General features: G+C 55.4%; 7 protein-coding genes across 7 annotated transcripts; 4 read left to right on the forward strand and 3 right to left on the reverse strand.

The window, feature by feature from the left end:
• Positions 1–671: 671 nt before the first annotated feature.
• On the forward strand, positions 672–3,148 carry QC764_606640 (uncharacterized protein; the record flags this gene model as incomplete). The annotated part of the gene is made up of 2 exons (XM_062949165.1): positions 672–891; positions 1,488–3,148. The coding sequence occupies 2 exons, from the start codon at positions 672–674 to the stop codon at positions 3,146–3,148; spliced, it is 1,881 nt and encodes a 626-aa protein (XP_062797822.1).
• An 842-nt stretch (positions 3,149–3,990) lies between these two features.
• Positions 3,991–6,001, reverse strand: QC764_606650 (uncharacterized protein). Its single transcript, XM_062949166.1, has 2 exons — positions 4,930–6,001; positions 3,991–4,870 (listed from the first exon to the last, which is right to left on the reverse strand). Exons 1-2 carry the CDS (start codon positions 5,361–5,363, stop codon positions 4,270–4,272), a joined length of 1,035 nt encoding a protein of 344 aa, XP_062797823.1. The 5' UTR covers positions 5,364–6,001; the 3' UTR covers positions 3,991–4,269.
• A 3-nt stretch (positions 6,002–6,004) lies between these two features.
• QC764_606660 (uncharacterized protein) lies at positions 6,005–7,596 on the forward strand (the record flags this gene model as incomplete). The annotated part of the gene is made up of 4 exons (XM_062949167.1): positions 6,005–6,352; positions 6,421–6,749; positions 6,820–7,363; positions 7,423–7,596. Exons 2-4 carry the CDS (start codon positions 6,661–6,663, stop codon positions 7,594–7,596), a joined length of 807 nt encoding a protein of 268 aa, XP_062797824.1. The 5' UTR covers positions 6,005–6,352; positions 6,421–6,660.
• A 280-nt stretch (positions 7,597–7,876) lies between these two features.
• Positions 7,877–10,657, reverse strand: QC764_606670 (uncharacterized protein). Its single transcript, XM_062949168.1, has 9 exons — positions 10,122–10,657; positions 10,042–10,063; positions 9,961–9,987; positions 9,832–9,896; positions 9,631–9,772; positions 9,519–9,571; positions 9,391–9,465; positions 9,123–9,331; positions 7,877–9,069 (listed from the first exon to the last, which is right to left on the reverse strand). Exons 1-9 carry the CDS (start codon positions 10,334–10,336, stop codon positions 8,222–8,224), a joined length of 1,656 nt encoding a protein of 551 aa, XP_062797825.1. The 5' UTR covers positions 10,337–10,657; the 3' UTR covers positions 7,877–8,221.
• Positions 10,658–10,842: 185 nt separating this feature from the next.
• Positions 10,843–12,836, forward strand: cct1 (chaperonin-containing T-complex alpha subunit Cct1; the record flags this gene model as incomplete). Its single annotated transcript, XM_062949169.1, has 3 exons — positions 10,843–10,930; positions 11,008–11,093; positions 11,162–12,836. The coding sequence occupies 3 exons, from the start codon at positions 10,843–10,845 to the stop codon at positions 12,692–12,694; spliced, it is 1,707 nt and encodes a 568-aa protein (XP_062797826.1). The 3' UTR covers positions 12,695–12,836.
• An 879-nt stretch (positions 12,837–13,715) lies between these two features.
• Positions 13,716–14,894, forward strand: QC764_606690 (uncharacterized protein; the record flags this gene model as incomplete). Its single annotated transcript, XM_062949170.1, has 1 exon — positions 13,716–14,894. The coding sequence occupies one exon, from the start codon at positions 13,716–13,718 to the stop codon at positions 14,892–14,894; it is 1,179 nt and encodes a 392-aa protein (XP_062797827.1).
• Positions 14,895–14,919: 25 nt separating this feature from the next.
• On the reverse strand, positions 14,920–16,422 carry QC764_606700 (uncharacterized protein). Its single transcript, XM_062949171.1, has 2 exons — positions 15,929–16,422; positions 14,920–15,870 (listed from the first exon to the last, which is right to left on the reverse strand). Exons 1-2 carry the CDS (start codon positions 16,121–16,123, stop codon positions 15,100–15,102), a joined length of 966 nt encoding a protein of 321 aa, XP_062797828.1. The 5' UTR covers positions 16,124–16,422; the 3' UTR covers positions 14,920–15,099.
• Between the last annotated feature and the right edge of the window lie 95 nt (positions 16,423–16,517).

Consider the following 16,517-nt stretch of genomic DNA (forward strand, 5'->3'; position numbering starts at 1 on the left):
TGGGTGTTTGGTGAGGCGTAAAATGGTCAGCAGCAGGAAGAAAGCTGAGAATAGAAATTCCGATGGTGTTTGGGACCTGATGGACTGGAGAGGAAACTCAGCCACGGGGATTTGGTGAGAGGATGGACAGAGAGGGCGAGGAGAGAGAAAGGTCAAAAGTGGTGATCCAACAGCAGACAGGCGCTCCATTCTCACCTTCATCGTCTGCTTGGCCTGCGTGTGACGAGCGAGTCGCCTGTGTTGCCCTCACCCACCCAGTTGTGTGTTTGGAATGCAAACACCCATCGGGATCTCGCATGGGCGGCAGGATGGTGGCAGCAGCAGCAGCAGCAGCACAACACGTGGTGGGTAAAAACGAAACAACACACACACACACACACACACACACACACACACACACAGCAAAAGGAATTCTCGAAAGAAGAATGGAAGCCTTTTCCACGAGGCATCAAGAGACGGCGAACGACAGCGGCCAGTTGGTGGGGGGCGGCGTTTTTGGCTGATGCCAAAATAGTCCTAGCGAATCAAGGCGAGCAGTTGGCTCCACCTCGAAATACCCCGGCGGGCAGTTTTTACCAGCCAATGGCATCCCTGCCGACAATCTCGCTTCAGGGGTTGATCTGCGGCCCGCCAATCAGGAAAATGCGGTCCCTGAAAGGTTGGACGGGTCCATGCGTTGGGGTAGGGGAAGAAGAAACAAGCAGCGAGAGCTCGTGGAGCTTGATGATCCAGAGGTGGTTTGGATGAAACGAAACATTATCGAATGGTTTTACCGTGATACGAGCCGATCGGAAGAGAATAGAGAGAAGGGATGGGAAAACAGGAAAACGGCGCAGTGTAGCGACGATCCCAAGAAGGGGGGACAAGGGGAGGCACAGCAAACTGCAACTCGTTAGACCCTTCCCTTTTGCATCGCTGTGACCCTGTAAGCTCACGGCTTGGCCTCACACACAGCCTGCGTTCCTTTCGAGCATCTCGCTGATCCCGGTCACCCCTCCCCATTCCCAGCGACACCGTTCAACAGCACCACCACCTTGCTGCTCTTGGGCTGGTCTTGGCTGCCATTCTGACTGCAGTTGCCTTCTCCTCTTTCCCTCTCGCCCTCCCTTCTCCTGCATCCCCCATTCTCGCTTTTCATCCTACCACCTCACCGTCTCCGTCCACCAGACATCGCCGTCCTGTTGTCGCCGGGCATGCTGTCGTGGATGTTGTGAATCCTGACCATGATGCGCAGAGATTGACGCCAGCGAACGCTCACCTCTTCTTCTTTTCACCCGCCCTCTACCTTCCCTTGCAAGAGACTCTCTGTTTGCTACCGACCCCTTCATTCTCTTCCCGTTGCCGTGTTCCCGAACCAGTTTGACAAAGGACACCAACACCATCGCCGGGACATTGCGATCCCATCTTTATTTATTATTATCTAGAACAGACGCTCATGATTCGGACGAGAAGTTGAAGTTTACCAGAGATACCCCGTGCGACGACAGCTACGATGACAGCACGAGAAAGGATGAGGAATGATGTGGTAGAGGTGGAGGCGGTCATTGCTGCGGCGCCGGCTACGAGGACAGCGGAGGAGAAGCCACTAAAGACACCACATATCGAGCTGCGAGGCCTGGAGGGGAGACAGGAAGCGATATTACCTGACCAGATCGACCCAGTGACCAACGCCCCCAACGACAGAATCATCATCGACAATTCGCCAGTGACCTCAACCCTCGTGGCACCTAGCGTCACCCCGGAGGTGTCAACCTCTCGAGGCACGCCATCATCCAGACCAACACAGGATACGAACACCAACACTGGCAACGCCGACGAAGGCGTAAGCGTCGCGGTCAAAGCTGGCATCGCAATGGGCGTCCTCGCCGGCGTGCTAGTACTCTTCGTGGTGGTCTGGTTGATAATGAGCATGCGCAAGAAGAAGCAAGCCCGCAGACGCCAGCAGATCGAGGACGATGAAAAGATCCACGGACCTTTCTCCGACAGCGCAGCCATATCGAGAAGCCCGCCCGCTGCTGCTGCCCCCAGCGCGGCTCCCAGACTGAGCCTCCGTCCGGTTTCTCAGCTGTGGCAGAACTTGGCTCCTAGCGGGCACCCCGAGCGGAGGGCTTCTAGGGGTATCCAGCTCACCGTCAACCCCGCCGGCCCGTCTCATTCCCCGACAAACTCTCTGTCGCCGTTGAATCGTCCTAACCAAGGGGGTTCAGCTTGGGAGCGCCACAGGATGCAGTCTACCACCCCCACCGGGGACAACCGCCCTGGCACCCAAGGGAGCGTTTACTCCCTCAATCCCTTCCACGACAGCCACTCCACCAGGAACTACAACAACGAGCCCGTCAGCCCGGTGTCTACACTCGCGCCAGAGTTCCCTGCCGTCCCTAGCAAAAACCGCTCTCCAACACCAGAGCCAGTATCCCCAATAGATCAGGACACTGACCTCCCCGATTTTGGCGCCGGCTCCAAGCCTCTAACCCGCAAGACGTCCATCAACCACCACAATAAGGGGTTGCCCAAACCACTGGACCTGACGAAGCCACCGTCCCCGTTATACGCCCCCGGCCCGGCATCCCCAGCAGGAACAGAATACAGCATGCACTCCATGTCCCCCTCAACTATGGTCCCCTCCTCCACATCAGCAGCCGAAATCGCCGCTGCCGGCGGGCCCCAAAACTCAACTGTGCATCGTGTCCAGCTCGATTTCAAGCCCACTCTCGAGGACGAATTAGGTCTCAAGGCGGGACAGCTGGTGCGGTTGCTGCACGAGTATGATGACGGCTGGGCGCTTTGTATTAGGCTTGATCGGTCGCAGCAGGGGGTTGTGCCGAGGACTTGCTTGTCTACCCGGCCGGTGAAGCCCAGGCCGGCGCAGAACGGGCCGAGGGTTGTGCCCCAGGGGGGGTATAATAGGGGTGGGAATGGGAATAACACGGGGGGGTTTCCATCCCCGCCGGGGCAGCAACAAAATGGGGGTTGGCAGAGCGCGGAGAGGTCCGAGAGCCCGGGGAGTTTTTACTCGACGAACCAGGGGTTCAGTCCCAGTCCGGGGGGTGGTGGGAGTGGTGGGATTGGAACGATGAGGGGGCAAGGGGGGGGCGAGTATGAGATGCAGATGGGGGGGTTGAGCCCGGCGCCCGGGCAGGCTTATTAGGGGGGCTTTGTCTGCGGGGAGGGGAGGATGATGAGGTATGTACCTGGTTGGCATGGCCCGAGGGATTGGGGTTTGAGTTTGAGGTGCCGGTGGGGAGGAGGGTGAGGGGAGGATATACGAGGTTTCCGGCGAGGCCTAGGGAGAGGAGGAGGGGGTCGAGGTTGCCACCACGGCCGTGAATGGAGGTGCTTTGCGATGGGTGCAGTGCTGTCGTTGGCAGCAGGACCGCATCATGTGAGAAACACAAATGACGATGGGGAAGGGAACGACAGGAGGAGAGGGGGGCTGGCTGTATCTTGATCCACGCAACGGTGTAAATGTCTTGCTCAAGTTATGGGTTTTCGGAGGGTGGGGTGTTTTATGTATCTGGTTCTGGGAAGGGAGTTGATGGCGTTAAGGGGGACCTTGGTGTGGCATTTTTTCATGTTTTTGGGTGGGGATGAACTTTTTTTCATTTTTTTTGTTTTTTTTTTTTAAAAAAAAAACCGGGGATCTTCAAGTCACTCATTTGCGACCTTTTCTCTATTGGAGAAAGGTATTTTTTGGAAGCTTTTTTTGGACCTTGTTTTGGAACTATGCTATGGACCTTTTCTCTTTTGGACCTTTTCTGTTTTGGTGGATACCTAACTACGACCTGCCCTTTGTGCGGGAAACGTACAAGCTTAAAGATATTCTTTTCCTTACTTTTGTGTGGCCTGTTGATGGCTTTCTTGTTTTGTTGAATACTGGTTGGGAGTGTTCTTTGATGATCCAAGGGGGGGGATGGGGGGGCGATCAGAGTTGTACATTGGCGTGTTGTTACAGTAGTACACGATGGGAGTTGTAGAATACAAGAGTTGTACCAAGACTTGACTGGATTTGAGGTTTTTCTTCCCGCCAAAAATGATATGATGTCTAATCATGCTTCATGTCAACAGTACCTAGCACACAACTCCAGCTAGACGCTTGAGCTTGATCCGCCGAGCCCCCACATTCTGGCAATTTCAAGAAAAATACGCCCTCCTGCTTCTGGGCCAAGAGAGGACCAGCTGTTTATACGAGTCCGGAATATAGCTTCTTCCAGTAACCTAGATAGAAAATGCCCATGGTTAGTTTTCCTCAAAACGCTTTTCGCTGAAACATCATGGGCCCCTCAACCCCGAAGCCATCAGATGCACTCGCCAATTATTCGGTCTCGGTCCCCTCTCAACCACAAACGGTGCGCCCTCCAGGGTCTCGTTCTCAAAAAAGTGGTGGCTGGGCAGTCCACGCTTTGGCTTGAGGGGCAGGTCCGGGAGGGCCAACACAAACTGGTTCCTGTCCTTGACCTTGACGTTGAAGAGCTTGGCAAAGAAGCGGGTTTCGCTCATGCGCTTGTGCCAGTCCCGGAGGTCCCTCGTGTGGAACCAGATGTGGAGGCTGTGCAGGTTGGGCAGGAGGGCGAGCTGGTCGCAGACGCGCTGCCAGGGGTTGGAGTGCATCGTGATGCCGGGGTGGGAGTCCTCGCTGCGACCGTTGCTGCTGTTGCCGTGGCCAAAGGTAGGGTTGGGGCCTTCGTTTTCTTCCGAGGTTGGGAAGTAGAGCTCGGTCATGAGCTGGGTGGTGAGGATGCAGATTTCGAGGGAGCGGATGGGGAGCTTTTCGGGGTTGCCGCCGTAGAGGGAGAGCCATCCGTGTGCTTCGAGGAGGTCGGTGAAGACGAAGGTGGTGTTGGCGACGAGGGAGGGGAGGGCTTCGCGGTACCTGGTGGCGTGGACTGTTAGTTTAGGGGACTGCGGGGATCAGTGGTGAGGGTCACATACATCCTCTTACACACCAGCATGGGGTTCATGAAGCCGCTGGGCCCGGCATGTCCGACATTCTCCTCTTTCCACGAGTCGTTGGGGTTTTGGGCCCTGTGCCATTTGGCTGTCGACTGCTCGCAGCACCAGTGATAACACCATTCTGACTTCAACCGCTTCACCCAGTAGTACTCCTCCTGCGATCCTCTGGCGCTCTGGGTGAACTTCTCAAAACGAGTATCTCCAGTGGAGTAGTCTGCCACGCAGGGAACATGAGACCACGTGTCGTTGTCCTTGTATATGTGTTGCCTTGAACCACTCTCGCTCCAGATGTCCTGGTAGATCAACTCCCGAATCTCCGGTGGCAGGAGGGAAAAGAACGGGGAGTCGTCCTGGGCTAAGGTGGTGGCCACCATGGTGTCCTGTGTCTGTTCTGGTGTCTCTTGTCGTCTCATGATGGGCCTTCAATTACAGGATATCTGCGAGCACAAGAACAACAAAAAGGAAAGAAACATGGGAGTAAGGTTACGTTGCGTTTTAAGTTCTGGGCCATGCCTGCCTTCACCGACCGCAGCTTTTCCCCCGCCTGCCACTCCTGCCTAACATCCGACTTACCTGGTAGCCTATCGACCGGTGCAGACGGAGGCAACCCAATTGGATGGCCAGATGTCACATCGGTACTCAGACGCAGCTCAGACGCATGGACTGGTGCATTCATGCGAGCTGTCAATCTTGACTGGCGCGGTTAAGCATGGGCTCTGTCAACTTCAACGTGGAGGACACGTGAACACGCGAAAACCTCCGTGGGAAGTGTGGTAGGTAGGGTAACACTGGACAAAGTTTTTGCCATCTTGCCATGTGAAACGGAATCTGGTTTTCCGGGAAGGTCAGACAGCGGGAGGGAGACCAGAGGGAGGCCATCGTGATAAGCCTTATCGTGGTGGAATGCGGGGAAGGCTGGAGCTGAGCCGGCGTGCGTGCGGAGTGGGCAGGTGGGGTAAGCCCCGGGCCCGGACCTTGGCCCCCGCGTTGGGGGGGGGTGGTTGATAACCTCTGGTCCTTCGGATCATGCCGGTCTTTCTGCGGAAGTCGAAACAAAATGTTTCGGAAGAAGTGACCAGGTTCACCGGACACCGCCGAAGAATGGGCCAACTCCCACGCTCCAGACTCGGAGACGGCCCCGAGCTGGGCCTCCTGTGGAGAGCTTGGCTTCCAGAAGATTCCCGTTTGACAAATCGACAGATCGGGGGGTTCTTCAGCCATGCCCCGCTTTCACCCGATCCCGCTGGCCCTCATCAGGCAGGACCTCCCCGCCGTGGGGTGTGTCCGCTGCTTGCTTTGCTTGCTCCGGAGCCGCGATATCATTCACCGTCGAGCTGGCCTTGTTAACTGTCTGCTTCTTGCTCGTGTTACATCCTGTGGGCAGGTGACCAAAACTGCAAAAGTAAGTTAACACATATCGTATTTCAAACCACGCCTCAACACCTAGTTAACAGGCCTCTCAACTTTCAGAAGGATGTAACTTGACAATAACTACACGATTTACTGACTTGCAATACTAGTTATTTTCCCCAGAACCTGTGTTACTACCAGCCTGACATCACCCTCAACTTTTGGCAACAACGCCCCAAACCTTTCGAGCTTGATCAGCCCTACAACAGCGCCCACCAGTACTTACAGAGCTACCTACCTATCCCCCTTCCAGACCTTCCATTCGATCCCCAGCGACAACCGCAAAAGCCTAAACCCACCATGTCCAAATCCCAGCTCCTCCGCGAGGAAGGCAACCGCCACTTCCAAAAAGGCGAATACTCCCGCGCCGACGCGCTCTACTCCCAAGCGTACGCCCAGCTCACGGCCCATATCCACCCAAACCCCCCCCCTTTCTTTCTAACCTTTCTCCCCCCTTAGCCTCAACCTCGACCCCACCAACCCAACCCTCTACACCAACCGCGCTATGGCCCGCCTCCGCCTCTCCCAATGGGACCTCGTAATCTCAGACTGCGAATCCTGCCTCGGCCTCTCCCCCGACAACCTCAAGGCGCACTACTACCTCTCCCAAGCCCACCTCGCCCTCCGCGCTTACTCGGACGCTCTCGAGCACGCGTACAAGGCGCACAAGCTGTGTGTGGCGGCGAATGATAAGTCTCTTGGGAACATCACCGCTCAGGTGTTAAAGTGTAAAAAAGAAAAGTGGGATTACGAGGAGAAGCGCCGGAGGAGGGAGACGGCTGATTTGGAAGAGGAGGTTCTGATGCTGTTAAGGAAGGAGAAGAAGGAGGCTGTTGTTCTCTCTGGGGAGGAGGCGGAGGAGCTGACGAGGGAGTGGGAGGAGAAGCTGAGGCGGGTGAGGGAGGTTTTTGAGAAGGCGAGGGAGAAGGAGGAACGGAGGAGGGAGGTGCCGGATTGGGCGGTGGATGATATTACTTTTGGGTTCATGGTTGATCCTGTTATTGTGAGTGCTGCACCGGGACAGATTGGGGGGTTTGACTGGGCTGACAAAGGGCACAACAGACCAAAACAGGCAAGTCGTACGAACGAGCTGCTATTTTGGAGCACTTGAGGAGGTCACAGACAGATCCTCTTACCAGGGAGCCGCTTCAGGCGAGCGAGCTCAGGCCAAACTTGGATTTGAAGCAGGCTTGTAGCGACTTTTTGGAGGAGAATGGATGGGCGGCTGATTGGTAGGCTCACCTGCTGGAGCTGCATATTTCTGGCTACGTTTCAAAGAGTTTCACATTCATTGCGGTTAGGTCGGTGGTGGTCTGCATTTTCTGGGAGGGCGAGCCAGGCGTTTCGCGGGAACCTCAGATTTGATACCTAGCAGTGGGGGGTGGGGGGTCATTTGCTTCTGGGTAGAGGTCAAGTACGTGTCGAATTAGCGATTCATGTATCTTTCTTTTTAAACTTTTGCTTGTATGTATACACGCCGTGTACAAAATAACTGACACTTCAAAAGTAACTTGACGCGCCATGTTCATCGGGGTTATAAACCCTGTCCGCCCTCTGTTCTATATGCCCGCCCGAACCAGCACATCACAAACGCCAGAAGAGCAAATGAATGGTCGATACTTTGTCTATTGCCTAAGGAAAGAATAGGGATCGAGCTAGGCAGCCAGAATCGCTTTCCCTCCAGCCAAAACCGCGACTCCTAACCCCGTTAAAAGATAACCCTTCCCTTATCCTCCACTCTGCAAAATGGAAGCTTTTGTTCTCTGCCCAAGCACATGATCATCTCCGCTAACAGGCTTTTGCTTACCCCCGTGAACGACAAAGAATCGATTTATTTTGTTTTCCTTCCCCTCTAGATTACTCAGTAAGAGCGACCAAACATGCAGAAAGACTCGGCAAGGCGACCACACTCTGGGTTCAAGCACTTGGTCTCACCCTTGACCAGACCCTCCGGCTGCTCAAAGGGAATGCAAAGTGACTTCATGCCCATAGATGGCACCTTCTGGCCGTCAGGGCCCTCGGGAAGATCCTCGCCACGAGTGAGCTCCTTGATTCTGTCCTCGCAGGCGGGGACCAAGCAGCTGGGGATGATGACAACGTTCTTGGCATCGAGAGCGGGGACAACCTCGTCCCAGTTGGTGATCTTGACGCGATGCTCGCGGAAGGTCTTCTCGGCCTTGTTGTACATGTCTTGCTGGATGGTCTCGAGGAGCTCCGGGACCTTGGTGGTGAGCTCGCCAATGGGGATGGTGCCCTTCTCGCCGGTGTCACGGCGGGCGAAGGAGACAACGTCCTTGGCCGCATCCTTGGGACCGAACTCAAGTCTGACGGGAACGCCCTTCATCTCCCAGTCGTTGAACTTCCAGGCTGGGGTGTAGCCCTCGCGGGTGTCGATCTCGGTGCGAACGCCGGCCTTCTTGAGAATTGCCAGCAACTCATACATGCGGTCGAGATGCTTCTCCTTGTCCTCTGGGGTGGTCTTAGCCGTCAACCCAACGGGGATCAGGATGGCCTGGGTCTTGGCGATGCGTGGTGGGAGGACAAGACCCTTGTCATCACCGTGGATCATGACCATGACACCGATCACTCTCGTTGACAGACCCCAGCTGTTTTGCCAGACGTGAATCTTTTGGCCCTTGTTGGCGGGGTCTTCGACAGTGATGTCGAACATCTTGGAGAAGTTCTGGCCAAGGCAGTGACTTGTGGCACCTGATGTTACGTTAGTTGAACACATAGACACAGCTTGCTATCGATGTACGTACCCTGGATGCCTCTGCCATTGCTTGGGATGTAACCCTCAACGGTGGTGGTGTAGTAGCCACCGGCGAACTTTTCAGCCTCGGTCTTCTTGCCTCTGACGACTGGCACTGCGAGCAGTTGCTCGTAGATACCGGCATACAACTCGAGAATTTCCAGAACTTCCTTTCCTGCTTGCTCCTCTGACACGAAAGCAGTATGACCTTCTTGCCACCTTGAGAAGGGTTACAGGTCAGCATTGTGCAATTTGGTGCCGCTTTATGAGATCCTTACATGAATTCTCTTGCGCGCAGGAAGGGCACTGTCTGCTTAGCCTCCCATCTCACAACTGATACCCACTGGTTGAGCCTTAAGCTTGGGGTTAGCAGTGCCGAGAATGTTTGGAATGAGTTTGAACTCACTTCAGGGGAAGATCACGATGACTCCTGATCCACTTGGAGTAGTAGGGATACATCTTTTCAGATCTCCGTCAGCATCTGATTGACCCAGCGTTGCGAGGAGCGCTCAACGTACCACCGCCTCGGAAGTTGGGCGAACGGCAACTGGCACTTCGAGGTCCTTCTCACCAGCCTTGGTGACCCACGCGAGTTCTGGGGCAAAGCCCTCAACGTGGTCCTTCTCCTTCTGCAGTGATGTAGAGCTGAGGAACATGGGGCTGCAATGTGGTGTTAGTAAGATTCGCAACCCGATGCCGGGACAGGGATGAAGACGAACAAGTTGCATTCCTCGACACCGGCAGCCTCAATGCGCTCATTAAACCATTTTCGGATAGTATTCCACTGCGCAACAGTCAGTCCCTCACCAAAAGACAGGCTTGGCAAGCTGAGATAAGGGTTGACCCACGATGTACATGGTGTTTGGACGCATGACCTAAAAGCATATAAGTCAACTCTGTCGGAAGACTAGCCATAGAACACAACGTACGAAGAAACCGCTGATCTCGGTGCTGCCCATGTGTTAGAACCATAGCTCTCACAGATAAGCTAAGGGACTTCAGCACTCACTAGTACTCCACCATCTCGGCCTTCTGGACAACTTCTTGATACCAGGCGCTGAAGTTCTTCCCCTTCTTGGCGGTAATACCAATAATGTCGTCCTTCTTGCTCTGGATGGGCAGGGCAGCCTGCTTGGCCGCCTTCTCAGCTTTCTGAGCTGCCATCTTCGCGGCCTTCTCAGCCTTCTTCAACGCCGACTTGGATTGTTCGGTCGAGTCGCCCATGGTGATGCCTTTTCGCCTGTTGAAGTGAACTGAGGTGAGTATAACGTTCAGAGGTCAAGATGGAGCCGCGTTTTTAAGGAAGAAAAAAAAGGGCGTGACTCTCGACGGCGAGGTTGAGTCAATGCCGGTCTCAGGTGTCCAGACGGCTGGGCGTTTTCAGAGAGGTGGCTACCCCACCATGGAACGGATACCCCTCCTTCTGATAGCAACGGCGGGAACAGGCCCAGGCCCATAGACTTTTTAGCGGGGCATGCCAGTGACCCAGCCAATTACAGGGCTGCCTTGGAGCTCAAGACCGGGATGGGATTATCTGCACCTCCGATAAAAAGTTCCTGAGCTAGGAGCCCGCCTTGCAGGGCAACGACGAAAGAGAGCTCGAGTCCCGACTGTGCCTGGAGCCTGTCAACAGACACCCAACGCCCCCTTTCCCCCTTCCACCCCTCCATCCCCCATATCCCCACCGCCACTCTCGACACCGTCAACACTGCACACATACATACATCGCGATGGCTTCCATGTTCGAGCAGCCGAGAAACGGCACCCTCTTCCTGGGAGGCACAAAGATCTCCGGCACTGAAATCCGCGACCAGAACGGTTAGTCGGCCTCGTCACCCACTATACAGCGGGGAGCTGTTCCGAAGCTCGATCATCCATGCTGACCACCGTTGCAGTTCTTGCTACGCAAGCCATCGCCAATGTCGTCAAGAGCTCGTTCGGCCCCAGCGGCCTCGACAAGATGATGGTCGATGATATCGGTGTGAGTGCCTGCTGCTGCCCCGCCCCGCCGACTGACCGCAACATCCCCCTGACACGAAGGACAAACAGGATGTGACGGTGACAAACGACGGCGCGACTATCCTCAGTTTACTCGACGTCGAGCACCCCGCCGGCAAGATCCTCGTCGACCTTGCGCACCAACAAGATAAGGAAGTCGGCGATGGCACAACGTCGGTCGTTTTGATTGCGGCCGAGCTGCTGAAGAGAGGAAACGAGCTGATGAAGAACCGGATACACCCTACCACCATCATCACAGGTTACCGTCTGGCCCTCAGAGAGGCGGTCAAGTACATGAACGAGCACATCAGCATCAAGGTCGACAAGCTCGGGCGGGAGTCTCTGATCAACATTGCCAAGACTTCCATGAGCAGCAAGATCATCGGCGCCGATTCTGACTTTTTCGCAAACATGGTGGTGGATGCTATGCAGGCTGTCAAGACAACGAGCAACAAGGGCGAGACCAAGTACCCGGTCAAGGCTGTTAATATTCTCAAGGCCCACGGCAAGGGTGCTCTCGAGTCTGTGTTGGTCAAGGGGTATGCGCTCAACTGCACTGTCGCTTCCCAGGCCATGGTGACCCGGATAACAGACGCCAAGATTGCCGTTCTTGACATGAACCTTCAGAAGGAGCGCATGAAGCTCGGCGTGCAAATCACCATCGACGACCCCGATCAGCTCGAGGCGATCAGGCAAAGAGAAGCGGGCATGGTTATGGAACGCGTGGAAATGATTCTCAAGGCCGGCGCCAACGTTATCCTTACCACCAAGGGTATCGATGACCTGTGCCTAAAGCTGTTCATTGAGCGCGGTGCTATGGCTGTACGTCGATGCAAGAAGGAGGATCTCCGCCGCATTGCCAGAGCCACCGGCGCCACCATGCTCAGCTCCCTCTCAGACTTGAACGGTGACGAGAAGTTCGAGGCCTCCTATCTTGGTCACGCCGAGGAGGTTTCACAGGAGCGCATCTCAGACGACGAGTGCATCTTGGTCAAGGGCACCAAGGTTCATTCTTCGGCCTCCATCATCCTCCGTGGCCCCAACGAGTTCACCCTCGACGAAATGGAGCGCTCCGTTCACGACAGCTTGTGCGCCGTCAAGCGGACGCTGGAGAGCGGCAGCCTTGTCCCCGGCGGTGGTGCCGTCGAGACTGCGCTGCACATTTACCTCGAAGAGTTTGCCGGCACAGTCGGCTCCCGCGAGCAGCTCGCCATTGGCGAGTTTGCCCAGTCATTACTTGTTATTCCCAAGACCCTGGCCGTCAATGCGGCCAAGGACGCCTCAGAGCTCGTCGCCCAGCTGCGGTCGAGACACGCGCTGTCGCAGCGCATCCAGGAGGGCGAGGCGAACGAGGACGAAAAGTCAGTTGCCCGCAAGAAGGCGTACAAGAACTATGGTCTTGACCTCATGAAGGGCAAGGTCGTGGACTCGATCAAGAACGGCGTCATGGAGCCAAGCATGAGCAAGATTAGACAGCTGAAGAGCGCCGTAGAGGCGTGCATCAGCATCATGCGTATTGATACACTCATCAAGCTCGACCCAGAGGCGCCAGCGGATGACGGACATGACGGACATGATCATTAGAGGAAGGGAAGAGAAAAAAGTTAGATACCTTTAGTTCTGCTTGACATAACACTTGGCTTTGAGTGTAAAAAAACACCGTAAGACATATAATGAAGGGATGAGCAGCCTTTTTGCGTGTTGCTATCTACCTATGGAGACATATTATACCTCTCCTATCATATCATATCTCAAGAACTGGGTTTGGCGGTCGGTGCTGGTGCGGTGACGGAGGTGGTGCCGGGCCGGATACCGTCGGCTTACAACCGAAGGCCCAGCGCGGCCCCTCATCCGCTGTGGTACAGAGGGGGAGTCACGCCGGCGGCCGGATGACAGCCGCTAGACGAGACAGCAAACAGCAAAGTTGGCAAGAGTCTTTTGTGACGTAAAATTTCCGGGGTTGGGCAGGTCAGATGGTCTGAGTTGTCTCTGCGGATGGTTTCTTCTTTGAGGTGCTGATCGGTGGTTCGACCAATGGGCAACAAAGAGCCAAAGGTACCGACCGGGACAGGATTCAACGGACGGGATGCTGTGCCGCCTTAAAGCTCAACTGTTTCTTAGTTCTCAAAGAGGAAAACAAATCCCGATACAATTGTAGATTGAGGAGACAAGATAGCTCCGTATGATCACTAGCCTTCTAGTCTTTTTCTAGCGCTGTGAGCGTTGCCAAGTGCGGTAGGTCGAAGGGGGACCGGGCGGGGCGGGGTGTGCCCCGGTGCCGGCGTGCGGCGTTGCGGAGCCCGGATCGGTAAGCCACGGGTATCAATGGAAGCAAACGTTTGTCGAACCAATGATTGATCCACTTTTGCCGGGTTTCCGTTCCCCTTTTTTTGCGACTCGTCAATTGATGACTTGATTTAAGCTTCTGGCCAGCTGCTGCTGCTGTTCGATCTCAGGGGCTGGTGCTCTTCTGCTACCCCCTTTCTTTGTTTCTTTGAACACAGCACATTCTTGCTTGGTTGATCTTACCCCTTCGGATAGATTATTTCGGCGACAGCTTCACCCACCTCTCAATCTCACTCTCGCCCTCATCGCCACCACCAAAATGGGCTCCAACAACCCCGACTCCTCCCCCGACTCCCCTCCCGACTCCTCCTCCCCTTTAATCACCCTTACAAACCCCCACCCCTCCGAACTCCCCAAAATCTTCACCCTCTCCCACCCCAAATGGGGCCCCGCGTTAACCCTGCAAGACTACCTCGACAGAGAAGCCTACCTCACCACCGTGCCCCTGTCCAAAAACGGGGGCATCACCCACTGGCTTTTGACTCTGTCCTCCCCCCCGTCCCCCTCAGGGGAAAGACCAATCCTAGCATCATGCGAATCCATCAAGAAACGCGCCTTTTACACCACCCCCTCCGGCTCCGTCCGCGAGGGTGTCGCCCACGGCATCGCCTCTGTCTTCACCGACCCAGAGTACAGAGGCAGAGGCTACGCCTCGAGAATGATGTCTGACCTGGGCCAACGGCTCAAGACCTGGCAAGACGGCGGGGAGGACAGGCCGGTGGTGTTTAGCGTGTTGTATAGTGATATTGGGAAGGGGTTCTATGCCAAGCATGGGTGGGCGCCGTTTCGGTCGAGTCACATTTCTTGGACGCCATCGTCCGCTGCCGAGTCGCCTCGAGGGAAAGGGGTCAAGACGATTGGGTATCATGAGCTGGCGGAGCTCTGCGCCGTTGATGAGAGGTTGCTAAAGGAACGACTGGCCGGGTTGGCGAAGGAGGATGGCGGGAAAAAGAGACATGTTGCTTTGGCGCCGGAGTTGGATCAGCTGCTTTGGCATTTGATGAGGGAGGATTTCATGACGAAGCATATCTTTGGGAGAACGCCTGAGGTTAGGGGGGCGGTGGCGGGGGAGAAGGGGAGGAGGGTCTGGGCTGTTTGGACTAGGGGGTATTATGGAGGGCTGGGGAAGACGGAGGGGAATACGTTGCATGTGCTGAGGGTGGTGGTGGAGGATGAGGAGAATACGGCTGAGGAGGAGCTCGTCGAGGGGTTTAAAGCGATTGTTGGGATTGCGCGGGCGGAGGCGGACGAGTGGAGGAGCCATGATGTGCAGATGTGGAATCCAACGGGGTTGGTGAGGGGGTTGGTGGAGAAGATTGGGGTTGAGTATGAGTTTGTTGAAAGGGATAAGGAGAGTATTGCTAGTTTGATGTGGTATGGGGAGGAGGAAGGGGAGGAGGTGGACTGGGTGGCTAACGAGAAGTATGCTTGGTGTTGAAGGTTGTGGGTTTCAGTCATTGGAAGCGATCTTTCTTTCTCTACCTACTTCTTACGGGATATATCTTGCATTTTGCTACATATCGCATACGTGGTATCTCAAGGCACTCTGACATCATCGAATCTGTCTCCATACGAGCGACATGTATCTGTTCAGAGCATGGGAATCGTTATATTCTTTTTCATACGCCTCAACAAGATCCTCCTCAAAGTCCAAACCACTCCAGATCAACCACCTCAAACTGCGGCACCACATGCCCCACCCCACTAGCCGAATATCCCACCAGCTTCGTCCCATCCCCATACACCATCTTGGTGTAGCCCGCCGCCGGAACATTCGTCTCATTCCTGGTAAACTCCACCCCGTGAATCGCCCCCCACTGCTCAAGCTGCTCCTCAAAGTTGTGGAAATAGTTCACGAAAAAGTCATTATCCCCATGCCAGGTAGCAACCTTGGGATACTTCCACCCCTGGTTTCCTTTCCCTTTGCCCTTGCCCTTCCCCTTGCCCTTGCCCTCAGGCAAAGGCGCCATCCCCCTCACCACCTCAGCCCATTCCTCCCCCGTCTTTCTGATCCCCCCGTTTGCGCACGTCTGATCGGCGCTGATGGGGCTGCTGCCAGGGGAGCCAGCGAGACAGCCGGCTGGAACGCCGCTGTAGCAGGACACGGCGGAGAAGAGGTCGGGATAGGCCGAGGCCATGACGTTGGACATCATGCAACCTGAGGATGACCCGGTGATGAAGACCTTCTTGGGGTCGGCGTTGAAAGTGGTGGTGGCCCAGCGAACGATGGTGGCTAGACCGGTGGAATCACCTCCTCCGTCGCGGGTGAGGGAGGCGGGGGAGGCGACGTCCCAGCAGTTGTTGTCGTTTATGGAGGATGGGTAGAGGACGACGAAGTTGCGGGACGAGGAGAGGGTTTGGAATTGGGAAGTCATTTCGGCGTGCCAGGGGCCGGAGCCGAAGCAGCCGTGGAGCTTGGAGGGGTGTTAGCATGGAGATAATGGGGAGTTAGAAAGGGGGAGGGGTGCTCACAGCGAGGATGATGGCTGGCTTGCCGGTCAAGTTGGAGGGGGCATAGAGGTGAAGTTGGAGGTTGGTGGGGTTGGATCCCCACGACGAGATCTGAGTGAGGACATCACGGGGGATGTCATTAGCACCAGGAGCGGAGGGAGCACCGTGGGCCACGGCAGCGGTACCCGCGAGGAGGACAAGGGACTTGAACAACATCGTGATGCCTAGGTATGACTGAGGTGAGAAGACAGACCACGGTGTAGAGTAAACAGAAACTAAATCTTTTTGGGGTGAGCGGATATTGGGATATTTGTACCTTGCATATCTTACCCCCCATAAGATCGCTCAGCTATAATTAAGCAATCAACGCACACCACCGGTTATGATCTCATTACCGAATGGGACGGTGGCACTCGGTAGTCTGGTCCGTGGGCCGTAACTGTGCCTAGGTAGGTATTTGGCAAACGTGAGTAATCCATGGCTCCGTTCCCCAGCGGGTTTGGCCTCAGTGGCCCCTATTCCCAAGGGGGAAGCAAGTCCTTGTTAGCACAAGCATGAAATGTATGTGGATAACCAGCGTTGCAATTGGCGCGGCTAACTATACCCGACG

This window comes from Podospora pseudoanserina, chromosome 6 (assembly GCF_035222485.1).
Source record: "Podospora pseudoanserina strain CBS 124.78 chromosome 6, whole genome shotgun sequence".
NCBI classification, from domain to species: Eukaryota; Fungi; Ascomycota; class Sordariomycetes; order Sordariales; family Podosporaceae; genus Podospora; species Podospora pseudoanserina.

Excerpts from the sequence above, each read along its gene's own strand:
- QC764_606650 (XM_062949166.1), bottom strand. The coding sequence starts at position 5,363 with ATGAGACGACAAGAGACACCAGAACAGACACAGGACACCATGGTGGCC. Across the intron at positions 4,871-4,929 it reads ATGCTGGTGTGTAAGAGGAT|GTACCGCGAAGCCCTCCCCT; the intron begins GTATGTGACCCT and ends CCACGCCACCAG.
- QC764_606670 (XM_062949168.1), bottom strand. The coding sequence starts at position 10,336 with ATGGGCGACTCGACCGAACAATCCAAGTCGGCGTTGAAGAAGGCTGAG. Across the intron at positions 9,988-10,041 it reads CCGAGATCAGCGGTTTCTTC|GTCATGCGTCCAAACACCAT; the intron begins GTACGTTGTGTT and ends ATATGCTTTTAG. Across the intron at positions 9,332-9,390 it reads CTGCGCGCAAGAGAATTCAT|GTGGCAAGAAGGTCATACTG; the intron begins GTAAGGATCTCA and ends ACCCTTCTCAAG.
- QC764_606700 (XM_062949171.1), bottom strand. The coding sequence starts at position 16,123 with ATGTTGTTCAAGTCCCTTGTCCTCCTCGCGGGTACCGCTGCCGTGGCC. Across the intron at positions 15,871-15,928 it reads AGCCAGCCATCATCCTCGCT|CTCCACGGCTGCTTCGGCTC; the intron begins GTGAGCACCCCT and ends CACCCCTCCAAG.